Source organism: Dasypus novemcinctus, chromosome 10, assembly GCF_030445035.2.
Source record: "Dasypus novemcinctus isolate mDasNov1 chromosome 10, mDasNov1.1.hap2, whole genome shotgun sequence".
Classification (NCBI taxonomy): domain Eukaryota; kingdom Metazoa; phylum Chordata; class Mammalia; order Cingulata; family Dasypodidae; genus Dasypus; species Dasypus novemcinctus.
In genome coordinates, this window is record NC_080682.1 from 411140 (window position 1) to 423396 (window position 12257).

The 12257-nt window shown below is 63.9% G+C and overlaps 1 protein-coding gene across 4 annotated transcripts in view; it reads left to right on the forward strand.

The window, feature by feature from the left end:
- LRRC56 (leucine rich repeat containing 56) overlaps positions 1 to 12257 on the forward strand; it is a 44057-nt gene that overhangs the window by 1184 nt on the left and 30616 nt on the right. For 2 of the 4 annotated variants that reach the window (XM_012525634.4, XM_023589185.3), the window contains exons 2-4: positions 1106 to 1179; positions 4295 to 4470; positions 10132 to 10192. In XM_012525634.4, the coding sequence (XP_012381088.2) occupies positions 1106 to 1179; positions 4295 to 4470; positions 10132 to 10192 (311 nt within the window). Of the gene's footprint in view, positions 1 to 1105; positions 1180 to 4294; positions 4471 to 9238; positions 9327 to 10131; positions 10193 to 12257 lie in introns of all 4 variants that reach the window. The other 2 variants (XM_058304870.1, XM_058304871.1) reach the window with 2 other exon arrangements.

The following is a 12257-nucleotide window of genomic DNA, read 5'->3' on the forward strand; positions in this document are numbered from 1 at the left end:
CACGGCCGGCCGGCCCTCCTGTCGCACCCCAAGTCCAGCCTGCACCCCACTCTCACTCCATGTGCCCATGTGGCCGGGGCACTCCCAGCGAGCTGGGGTGGGATGTTGGAGGGTGGGGAGGGGTCAGGCAAGGGGCCGCAGGCCCTGCAGCTGGAGGCGGGAGCTCGGAGCCGGCCTGCTTCCCAGGAGAGCAGTTGCAGAAAAGCCTCCCGCTCAGCTGTCCCCGGCTTTAAGGAAATTGTCAAGGATCTTTAGCTGCGAAGATGCTCATCAGAGCACTTATGAGGCTCTATTTGCGGGGCCTGCTGGTGAGAGGGGCGATTAGTTCATTTGACACGTCTTCACCTACCCCATCCTCCCTGAGGGGCTGAGGTGGGAAACGGAGCTGGGCAGACCTGCCCTCGGCCCAATTCCACGTGGCGACGTGGACCTTCCAGGCAGCGACGCAGCAGCCGGCCAGGGACGGGGACGGCAGCCCCGGGCTTGCAGCTCACAGGCCCCAGGCCCCTCTCAGCACGTGCCGCCACAGGCCGGCCTGGCCCTGACCCCACGCCCAGGTGCTCGCCATCCACTCAGGGAGCACGTGCTTGTGCGGCGCGTGGCTGTGCGCGTGGGCGTGGCCAGCACGTAGGAAGCGAGCCACACTGTGGGTCATTGCAGGCAGGCCAGTGGGCCCAGGCCGGAGCCGGGCACTGAGCAACAAAGGTGGAGTGGGCGCTGGACTCGGGCGTCCAGGCCCCTCCAGGACTTGCCTCTGGGGAGGGCTTGGAGGGGCTGGGGGTCACGGGATGGCACAGAGCGGGCCGACCCCAGGCACAGGGGTGACTTTTTAGCAGGCACGGGGGAGGGAGGGGGGGGCCCGGGGAGCCTGGGTGTGGGCCGCCCGCCCTGAGGTCACTGGCTCTGTCCTGTCCTCCTCGACTGAGCCGGGTGCCCCGTGAGGATGGCCGAGTGCTGACCGCCCCCTCCACACACACGACCTCAGCCGGCCTGGCCCGCTGGACGGGCAGGAGGTGTGAGGGCGGGGGCCGGGCTGGGGCCTGCCTCCCGGCCCACCCCTCGGCGTGCTGGCGCGGCCTGGAGACTGACCGGCTCTCATTGGCAGGCGCCGCCTAGGGCAGCATGCCACCCCCCCGCCCGGATGTCTGACTCACGGCCGGAGAAGGCAGCCGCCTGCAGGTATGGACGAGGCCCCACCGTGCCGCGCCAGTGTCGGGGCGTCGGGGCGAGACCGCCGGGCGGAGAGGGGCCGGGACAGGGTCCGCGCTGGCCCAGGGAGCCCGCCAGGGGCTTGACGCGGCAGGGAGGACCTGGGGCCCCGTCCCCCTGTGGGCTCTGGAGGACGGTGGAAGCGCAGGCTGCGCCCCGGGCTGGGTGGGGGCCCAGGCTGGGGGAAGACCCCCAGAGCAGGGCAGGGGTGGCCGGTGGGCTGCAGCTTCCACGGAGCACGCGGCGCCCTCGGGGCCAGCCCTGGAGCCTTCCCTGGGGAGGGGGGTGTGGGGCAACCTGTGCGAGCCCTGAAGAGGCCAGGCGCTGGTGGGGGTCCCAGGGCACGGTTACCTCCAGAGGCGGGGGGCCCCAGAGGCAGGAGAGCACCCTGCAGGGGCGGCACCGGGCACCTGGCTGTCTGCCTGCGCCCTGCAGCGCTGGCCTCTGGGCGCCGGGGCCTGGGTCTCATGCCATCCGCTCCGGCCGAGGGGTTGGTCTGTGCACCTGACGACTGGGGCACTGAGAGGGTGCGACTCTCCAAGTAAGAATCGGGGCTCGCGGTGAGAGGCAGGGGATACAGAGCCCCTGCATGAGCGGCCGGCCCTGGTGGCGTCCCCTGGCGGCTTAGCCACGCAGCTGGTCCGGAGCCCGTGCCAGAGGCCCGACGCCCCACCAGCCTGAGTACTGCAGCCCCCACCCCAGCCGGGACCCAGAGCTCAGGACAGGGGCTGGGCGGCCCCTCAGGAAGCCACCCACTCGCACAGCTTGTGCCAGGCCAGATTGTCCAGAACCAGCCACGGCAGGCACTGGACACACGGCACTGAAAGGCCGACAGGCCCAGGGGAGCTGTGCCCACCAGCCGCAGAGCACAGGGCAGGTGACCATAGCGTGACGTGGACACTCATCGAGGATGTGCCAGGCTTGTGCAGGGGCGAGGGTGGCAGCTGGCGTGGCTGCTGGCCTCCGGGGCTGGGGCCGGGGGCCATGGGCACTGAGACCCCAAGGCCTGACGTGGGCCTGGAGTGGGGAAGGGGAGACCCAGGTGTGCTGGTGCGGAGATGTGGGGGAGGGGAGGCAACCGGGCAGGTGGGGGCGCGGGGCAGGCAGGGTGTGCCCGGGGCTCCTGGACCCCGCCCGGCGCGCCGCCCTCTCAGCACCCGGCCAGCGGTTGAAGCGCGCTCGCTCTGCTGCAGCCCTTCGCGTGGCTCTGCTCTCGACAGGCCCATAGCCGCAGCGGGAACCAACTCCTGGATCTTTGCTCACTTCCCGTTGGCATCCTAGGACGGCCAGTCCTGGGGGCCTGGACAACACTGCCCTGGACAACAGGCGCCAGCACACGCTGGTACACGCCAGCACACGTGCTAGTATACACTGGCACACACCAGCACATACTACCACACACTGGCACACACGTTAGCACACACTCCGGCACACACCGGCGCACATGGGCACACGTGCCGACCCATCAGCACACACCAGCGCACACACATTTTTGTATTCTCCCTCTGGGGTTCCTGCTGGTTGGTTGCTGCAGATCCCGGGTTAATTTTGGCCACGTATTGTCCGTTTTTTTGTGCTGCATCCTGTTAGGTTCCCACAACTTCATTTTCTGGACCATCAGTTGAATGTTCCTTTTGTGGGGGAGCGGGGGAAGAGCATCGTACTTTCGGTCTTTCGGAGCCCTGGTCCCTGTGCAGCGTTGTTTTTGGAGAAGTGGGGGTGCAGGACCACCGTGGGGAGAGGCAGGCTCCCACCCCCCTGCTGGAGCCCCTCGCAGGTGGGGACACGAGGTAGTCGAGGAACGACGTTTGTATCGTTGTTCTGTTAACCCCCCGTGGTCTCACTGCGGGGTGCTGCCTGGGTAGTTCGTAGATTTAAGAGTTTTAGTTCTAGCACCGTGGAACGAGCAGCTGCCCTCGCGGGGTAACCCCGTGCTGTGGGTCCCGCTCTCCAGGCTGGGCCCCCAGCCTGGCCCCGGGGGCCACGTTCTCCAGCCTGTCCCGGCCGCCCCAGCAGGTCTGTCCCGGCGTCACGCGGCTCTCGTCTCCACCCTTGACCGGGTCGTCCTGATGGTCAGTGCCCCCCCTTGGCCCCCGTGGTCGGGCTGGGCCCACCCTCGAGGCAGACATCCAGGTGGCTGGCACGGGCCACCTAGGGTGCCTGCCCCCGCCCGGGGCCCCCACTGCCTCTTCACACCTCGCCCAGGTCGCGGCTGCCAGAGCCTTGACCGGGTCGGCGCTGGGCTGGGGCCAGCAAGGCCGGGTCGAGCGGCGCCAGGTCCCCCGCTCCGGGCTCCAGGCCCCCACTCTGGACTCCGCTGTGCCCCTCGGCACTGCCCCCAGGCCTGGGCCCCCTGAGGCCCGTCGTCCCGCCCTCACGAGGGTGGGCCCAGCCCGGCCAGTCCAACATCCTGGCCAAGCCCAGGACACGGAGGCGAGTCTCCAGCCCCCGCCCGGCCCAGGATGCAGCAGCGCGTGGCCGCAGGCTTTGCGCCTCTGCCCTGCGCCGGGTGAGCCCTGGGGGCACCAAGATGGGGGGACCAGGCGGGAAGGTGCCGGAGGGTCGAGGGGGGCGGCTGCCCACTCCCCCCGCCGCGCCGTCCTCAGACCCCACCTGCCCCAGCCCCACGGCCACTTAGCGCCTTGAACTGCCCAGCAGACATCAGCCGCCGGGCAGGTCTGGGGGGCCCCTGCCAGGTTACCCCGAAACCCCATCCTCCACTTGGCCTGAGCCCACTGCAATTGGGCTTCTTGGGTGTCCCCACCCAGGGCACCCCGAGGAGCCGTGGGGGTGGGTTCAGAAGCTGGCGCCTGGTCCAGCAGGTGCTCCACGACGTGCACCCAGTGGCTGGAGAGCAGCGTCCATCCCAGCGCGGCCTCGGGTGTGCGCAGAGCCAGGGCTGGCGCCACCCGGCAGACAGTGGGTCGTCCCTCTGTCTGGGTGGGGGGCTCCTGTGCCAGGGCTGCCGGGGGCAGGCGGCGCAGGCTGGGGGCGCCCATGGGGCGTGGGGAGGGCACGGCCCAGGGCGGCGGAGGTGGGCCAGAGACCCCCAGGGACAGCCAGCTGGGTCCTGCCTGTCCGGCAGGTGGGACGTGGATGGACCCTGCCTGGGACGGAGCCCGTGGGCCTCGGCCGAGCTCGGCCAGCGTCCGGGTGCGGGAGCTGAGCCAGCAGCGCCTGCAGAACCCCCGCCCGCGGAGCAAGGGCCCAGGTGGCCGCAGCGAGCAGCTGGTGGAGGGACGCCTGACGCCCGCCCGGCTGGTGAGTTGTCCGCGCCGTCCCTCTGCCCGTGCCAGCCCGCCCAGCCGGTGGCCGCCCCGGCCCAGCAGCCACGGGTGTACCATCCCCTGCGCTGCGCCCCCCACCTGGGCCCCAACAGCCCGAGGGGCTCGCGGGTGGCAGAAGGGCTGAGGCAGGAGATCCCACCTGGGTGCTGGACTCCGGGGACCCCTCCCCAAACCAGAGGAGACCCCAGGCTGGAGGCGACGCCTGGCAGGTCCCTGTAGCAGCGGAAACCGTGTGGCCGCGTGGCTGCAGGAAGCCCAGGGCGCCAGGGAGACGGCCACCGGCCGCGAGGGCACCCGGGCAGCCGGAGGGCCTGCAGTTCTGACCTTGGTGGTCTGGGAGGGCTCGCTGGGAAGGCGGAGCTGACGGGGGCCGTGGAGTTGGCCCCATCCGGCCGGCCTGTGCAAAGGCCCTGGGGCGGAGGAGCCGTGCAGCGGGGGCTCGGGAGGCTTGGACCTGGGCTTGCGCGCAGCGAGGGGCACTCGGCTCTGTGCGCGTCACAGACGCGTCCAGACGGGTCGCTGTGCAGGGGGGTCAGCCGCCTCCAGCGTCACTGTCACCTGGGAGCGCGGGCTGTGGAGGGGCAGGTGGGGCTGGACCGGATGTGTGGCCGGGCGCTGGGGGACGCCTGCGGGGGCAGCAGGAGGGACGCCCGGACCGGAACGGGGGACGCTGGGCTCGCAGGCTCGGCCGGGGCCGCCTCGCCCCCTTGGGTGGAAGGGTGGGGCCAGCTTGGGGCCCCCCGGGCGTCTCGGGGCAGCAGGCCCAGGTGTTCCCGGACTGGAGCTCACCCCACAGTCACCCCACAGGCCTCCCGCCCAGGCCGCGCCTCCTTGGACCTGCGGCCCCTGCCCCCAGGCTGCCCCCAGACCAGCCCCACGCCCGCCCACCACGCCCTGGCGGCCGCGCACTCTCCCCACTGGCCCTTCTGGGAGCCCCAACCTGGGAGGCAGCCTCCTCCCCACCCACCGAGCTCTGCGCCAGCCCCAGGAGACAGCTCGCTGCTGTGGCCACGCCAGGTCCCAGCCAGCCCTGGGGTCCTGAGTGCCGGGCCGATGGAGGAGGCAGCATGAGGACGGTCCCCGGCAGGAGGGGGCGGGCCGTGTCCAGAGGGGCAGGTCCAGCTGGGAGCCAGGAGCTGAGCGCAGCAAGGGGCAGAGGGCGGCAGGTCTGGAGCTGTGCCAAGGTCGGTGGGACCGGTCGAGCCCCCCTTGACGCCTGTCCCAGGGCTGCACCCCGTCAGACATTTCTGGGTGACTCTTGGATGCCTACTGACAGAGGAGATGGCCTTCTCCTTGTTGGGTCTCCGTGTCAGTCAGCTACAGCCACAGATGCTGCAAAACAAACTGCCCAAACTCGGTGCTTCCAATGGCCTGCATCGTTCTCAGCCCGCGGGCCTGCAGGCTGTTGGCTGCGCATCGAGACCACCCTCGGAGGAGGCTGAAGGGGCAGTGGCCACCCAGAACTCAGAACTGACCTCATTTGGAAAAGGCCTCTTTGCCTAAGTAGTTGGTGAAGATGAGGTCGCGGAGCAGGACACACCCTGCATCCAGCGGCCGGTGTCCTTTCAATAAGAGGAGGGGGACGGGCAGACCGAAGGACGCCAGGCCTTGCCGGCTGCCCCAGGCGCCAGGAGAGAGGCAGAGGGAGCGCGCCCGCCAGCCCCTTGGCTTCGGACCTCGGCCTCCAGAGCTGGGAGAGTTGGTGGTCCTTCACCCCGGGCCCACCCGGCCAGCCCCAGGCAGCGGCCGCTCCTGCTCACCACGCCCATGCCCTCGGCCGGAGCAGGACACGGCCTGGCCTCCGCTGGGCCTCGCGTGCCGTGGATGGTCACACGCTTCGTGCGGGGAGGCTGTGATGCACGACTCTAGCGCAGGAGGGAGTGGAGTGGGGGCGAGGACCCCGCCCTCCCCCGCTGCAGCGCTGGCGTCCTGGGCTCCCCAGTCGCATTCAGGCGGCCCGGCACCTTGGGAGGGAGTATTTGCAGGTCACAGGTGCAACCAGGGCCTTGCCAGGAGGCTGCTGGAGGTGAGACCAGGTGGGGGTGCCCCGGGCAGCGGCTAGTCCCGCTGGGCAGAGGCTGGGAGCAGGGGCCTGGACGCCACAGGGCGGGGCTCCAGCCCGCTCTGCAGAGGGGACTCGCTCCCTGCCATGCGGACACCTGCTAAGCAGCCGACCATACTTGCTTTTTAAAAGTTTACCTTATCTTGAAACGAGTGCAAACTGTCAGGACAGTTACAAAAGTAACACAAACCCAAAATACCCCAACACCTCTGCCCATCATGCCCAGATCCACCAATTTTAACATTTCCCCACATGTGCCAAATCTTTCTATCCATCTATCAATCCATTTTCTTAATCCTGCCACGTACATTCCTAGGAACAGGGACACTCACGTGCGCCCGCCGCACAGCCGCCGAGGCCGAGCAGCTGACCGCGGATATGCAGCATCTTTCTGTGTTCCAGTTTCAGCCTCTTCTCCCTTTCCAGAGCGCATCCAGGGCCTTTGATCATCACCGTCCCTTCCTTGTTCTTGCTTGCTTTACACACAACGTAAACTCTCCCATCCCAACTGTTGGAGAGAAATGGCGCTTACTGGGACACGGAGACTGATCGACTATAGACAAAGATTTATTGGGACGCTCTCCCAACGCAGGGGGTCTGAAGAACAGACCAGCATGGTGGGGTCTGAAGAGAGACTTCAGTTCCCTCCTGGAAGGGGGGACTTGAATTTATACAGAACTTTCCTGGGCGGGGGAATGACGGTGGGAGGGGTGAGGGTCCGAGTGAGGGGCAGGGGCCAACAGGAAGCCCTGGCGGTGGCAAAGGTGGCAATGTTCCTGGGCAGTGGCTAGGAGACAGCGGGTTAGGGAGCTAGGGTTTCTTGGAATGTGGCAGGAGCAGCTGTTTCTTTGTTCTGTAGGAATTTTATCTCCCTCTGGTAAGCAGGTAGGGAAGGTTTCCATGTCCCTTTGCTCGCGTCTTTATGGGGTTTCTGTATCTAACCTGTGGGAAGTGCCTGCCCTTGGACACGTAGGCTTATGGGGATGGGTTAGCCTTTCCCCAGTGCGTATCAGGGGATCTGGGCTGCAGCTTGTTAATTACCGGGAACCTCTAACACCAGCCCTCCCTCGCGCACGGTTCTGGGGCTACTCACACTCGCATTGCGCACCTCACCACCTTCTGTCTCCCCAAACAAACCTACCCCCGTTTTGCACCAAATCTCCACGGGCCCTGCTGCCAGCCCCTGCCAACCTGCACCTAGCTTCTGTCGCTGTGACCTTGCAGATTCTCCAGTATTTCCTTTGTACTTGACTCAGGTTTAAATGTAACATCCTAGATCTGCAACCATCTTGTTTGCTTTGGTACCAAACTCAATGTGTGTATGAACCATGTTCCTGTACCCATAGCCCCTCCACCTTCCCTAGCTCTTGCGTACCTGGTTGTTTTTTGCTGTACCAGATTCAAGACACTGTATGCCAGCATCTACGCCCTGCAGCCGCCTGTTTTCCAAAGAGCTACTTATTTATTCCCCCCCATTGCCTGTACTCGCTGTGTCTGTTCGTTGTGTGCTCATCTTTTTTTTCAGGAGGCACTGGAACTGAACCAGGGACCTCCCGTGTGGGAGGGAGGCGCCTAATCACTTAAGCCACCTCCACTTCCTGCTTTGTTGTGTCTCTCATCTGTGTTCCTCCTTGTGCCTCTTTGTTGCATCATCTTGTTGCGTCAGCTTGCCACACCAGCCCGCCGGGTCAGCTGCTGTCTTGCTCGTCTTCTTTAGGAGGCACTGGGAACCAAACCCAGGACCTCCCGTGTGGTAGGCGGGAGCCACATCCACTTCCCCTGCAACCACCTTTGGCCACTCTTCCCTCTAGGCTAGACCGTGGAAGCTCAGGGCGCGTGGGGCTTCCTTGGGGTTGCGTCTTGTCTCCTCCCGCGAGCCCCTGCCCCCGTGGCTGAAACATGCACGCAGCAGTCTGGGGTTTTCTGAGACTGCATCTGCCTGGGACCTTCTAACTCCAAACACTTCTCAATCATTTCACTGATTGGAGTTAAGAAATCATCTTCTTTTTCAAGCCTGCATGTCCCCTTCCTCAGCTCTCTCTATTCCTTTGAATTCTGTTTTCCTTTCCACCTTATCCAATGCAACCAACCACTGCCGGTGCGCTCTGCCAGCGTCCTGCCTTGAGACGTCTTTGTCCAGAGCCACGGGTCCCTTGTCTGCATTCCTGCCATTCCAGGTCATCCAGGAGACAGTTTTGCCACGTGTTTCACCCCCAAAGTACATGGGTTGCCATCTTCCAGCCCTAAAATCCAAGGCCATGTAGTTTAGGTTTTTTCTATGAAAGCAATTGGAACGACATGTAAGTCCCAACTTTTGTATGAGTCAACTATTGGTGCGATGATGCTACGTAACAAACAGCCACAGAACTCAGCGGCTCAGTGTATTTCTTGGTCGTGAGCCTGAAGTAGGCTGGGGCTCAGCTCTGCGGGCTGAGCTGTGTATCCTGTGTGCCTTCTTGGGGACCGGCCAGCTCTCCTCTTTGGGACGCCCCCAGCCTCTGCTCCCATCACACCCCTCCTGTCCCACCGAAGGCCCATGGCAGAGCCCACAGAGGTGAGGCAGGAGAAGGCCTGTCACCTGCCCCGGGGCGAGGGCACCCCTGCACCTGAGGCACGGCCGCGCACGGCAGCGGAGCCCAGAGCCCGTGCCGCCCGCCAGGCTGACTCCCTGTTCCTGCAGCAGGCCCTGGCCCAGGCGGACGACCTGAGAGGGGTGAGCGTGCTGGACATGCGTGTCGACACCCACGAGAGCAGCCTGGGTAGCTTTGGTGAGGCGCCCCTTCTCCGTGAGCGGCAGCGGGCCCTGCCCGGGGGCAGCCCACCTGCCAGGGCGCCCGGCGCGGAGGTCTTGGGCAGGCGGGCATGGCTGTTTGCAGCGCTCCACCCCCCACACCTGCCCGCCGTCAGCCCCAGCTAGAACAGGGCCAGGCCCGTCGCGGCGGCACCCGGTGCGCTCTTGAACCTGACCTGGAAGCAATTCCAAACATACGGGAACTCTTGTATGCCCCTCTCCCGATGCCCAGCAGGGCACGGTTGCCTTGCCGTCCCCTCTGCCTCTCGTGCATGTACACACGGGCACGCACACGTGACCCACACGTGTGCACATACGCGCTGGTGCAGCGTGCTCGCATGCATAGACACGTGCCCTGTGTGCACTCGGACATGCAGGCGTGGCCCTGCACACGGGCTCACACACGTGCGCGCACACACCATTAGGCGTCCTTACGGGCCCTCACGCTGGAGGTGCCCCTTTTACCACTGACACTTCAGGGAGCGGTTCCCAGGTTTAAGGATCAGAGCGGGGAGCCTGGCGCCACGCCCTGCGCTTAGCTCTAGTCAAAACCCCGAAACCTCGCCGGCTGCCCCCCCCCCCTTCGCCCTCCTCCCTCGTCTGGGCGGGGCGTGGCCCCTGGAGTGAAGCCGCCGGCGGTCAGGGCTGCCGCTGCAGCCGGGAGGGACAGCTGCAGCCGGTGGGTGCCCCCGCGAGCAGCAGGGGCCGGGGCGCTGATGCCCCTGGAGGCCCGGCGGGGAGAAGGCCCCAGGCCGGCGCCAGCCTGCTCTTGTCGCCCCCAGGGCTGCACCTGCCCAGCCTGAGCCAGCTGAAGTTGACCGGCAGCCGCCTGGCCTCCATCAGGTGAGTGCTCCCGCGCCCGGGGCAGGCGCCCTGAAGCAGGCGCACAAGGGGGCTGGGCTAAGGGTGGCCCCAAGGGGCCTGGGACACGCTGGCCTGGGCTCTCACCAGGCCGGGGGCTCTCCAGGGGGTCCCTGCAGAGAGGACGGGCCCGGGGCCTGGCCGGCCCAATGTCCCTGTGCTGGGGGCCTTCGTCCCGTGTCCCGTGGGTGGACCCCGTCAGGGCCGGGCCGTCCGGCGAGGTCGTGGCTGGTGGTCCCCAAGGGCCCGTCCTGGGGCCCCCGAAAGGCCCCTTGTGCCCTGGGCAGAGACCCCAGCGAGGGGCCGGAGGCTGCGTCTCCGCTGGACGACTTTCTGGTGCCCCTGCCTGGGGCCTGGGGCGGGGCCAGGTGCTGGTCTCTCCCCCTGTGGCCCAGCGGGCGCAGACAGACCCCTGGGCACCGTGAAGCGTCGTCCCACCGTGGAGGCCACTCGCCCCACACAAATACCGAATTCAAAACCAATGACAGTTTAATGGGTTTTGTAAGAACAAAGCTGAAATAGCAGCGGCTTTATATTGTTGCCGCTTGAGCAAAGTGGGTTTTGCAGTAACACCTGGTTTTGTGTAGCCAGTGTCAGCCAGGGGGAAGCCGGACAAAACTCCGGATGTTAACTGGGCTGTAAGTCACTATAGCCAATTATTTCCAGGTGCGCCAATAAGAATGTTTAGCGAACAGTCTCACTTTAAATACTTTTCAACTTTATTTATTTATACCACTGTGTGTCAAATACCTAAAAAGAATTTAATAAAACATACAAAGATCAGGAAATGGTAAAGAAAAAGAAAGGTCCCCCCTGGCTCTCCAGAGCCTTTGGGAAAGAAGCCTGGAATTCCCACCTGGACTCAAACAGGCATCCAGGAGAACTGGAACTGGAAGCAGGTACAGATTTGGAAAGTGAACTTTGTAGAAATGTGCCTTAAACACACAATTAAATGATATCCTAACACAAGTGTTAATACTTTTTTAGTCTGGCATATTAGTTCAATGAACGATGAAAGGATTTGAGCACATAAATTCAATGAAGAGCGCAAGCTATGAAAGAGAGGTGAATGTGTTATAAAATTAATATGCTATACCCTTTGAAACAAATAAATCATTAATACCAGTAAAATGATTAGATCATAAGTCATATGAAAATGTTTTTCAATAGCAGCAGTGAACACGGTGGTGAGCCTTTAGGTTCTTTATGTTCTTGGACCCTCACGCTTGGCCGTGTGATGTCTGCAAATCTTCATGGATGAAGGTGAACAAAAATGTGTTAAAGGAAACTAATTAAATGTGATGGTCCATGTAGCAGTTTGATATGGTTATGAGTTCCAAAAATAGATACTGGATTATGTTTGTAATCTGATCCGTACCTGGGCCTGATTGAGTTATGATTAGTCTCCACCAAGGGGTGGGGACACACAGATAAAAGGCCAAGAACAGAGGTGAGGGTTTCTGATGTTAAGAGTTTTGATGTTGGAGTTTGATGCTGAAGACTTAAGCTGGAGCCCTGGGAAGTCAGCATGTGGAGGAAAGAGAAGCAAGCCCCAGGAAGGAAGGAACCTTGAACCCAGAGAAAAGCAAGCCCCAGGAACGCAGGAACCCAGGAAGCCTGAGCACTCGCAGACGTCGGCAGCCATCTTGCTCCAAAAAGCGAAAATAGACTTTGGTGAGGGAAGTAACTTATTCCTTTTTTTTTTTCCTCTCCCCTTCCCCCACTCCCACCCCCCACTCCCATTGTCTGCTCCCTGTGTCCATTCCCTGTGTGTTCTTCTGTGTCTGCTTGTACTCTTGTCAGTGGCACCGGGAATCTGTCTCTTCGTTGCATCGTCTTGCTGCGTCCTCTCCGTATGTGTAGCGCCACTCCTGGGCAGGCTGTGCTTTTTTCTCGTGGGGCGGCTCTCCTTACGGGGCGCACTCCTTGCTCATGGGGCTCCCCTATGTGGGGGACACCCCTGTGTGGCACGGCACTCCTTGCACACATCAGCACTGCGCATGGGCCAGCTCATCACACAGGCCAGGAGGCCCTGGGTTTGAACCCT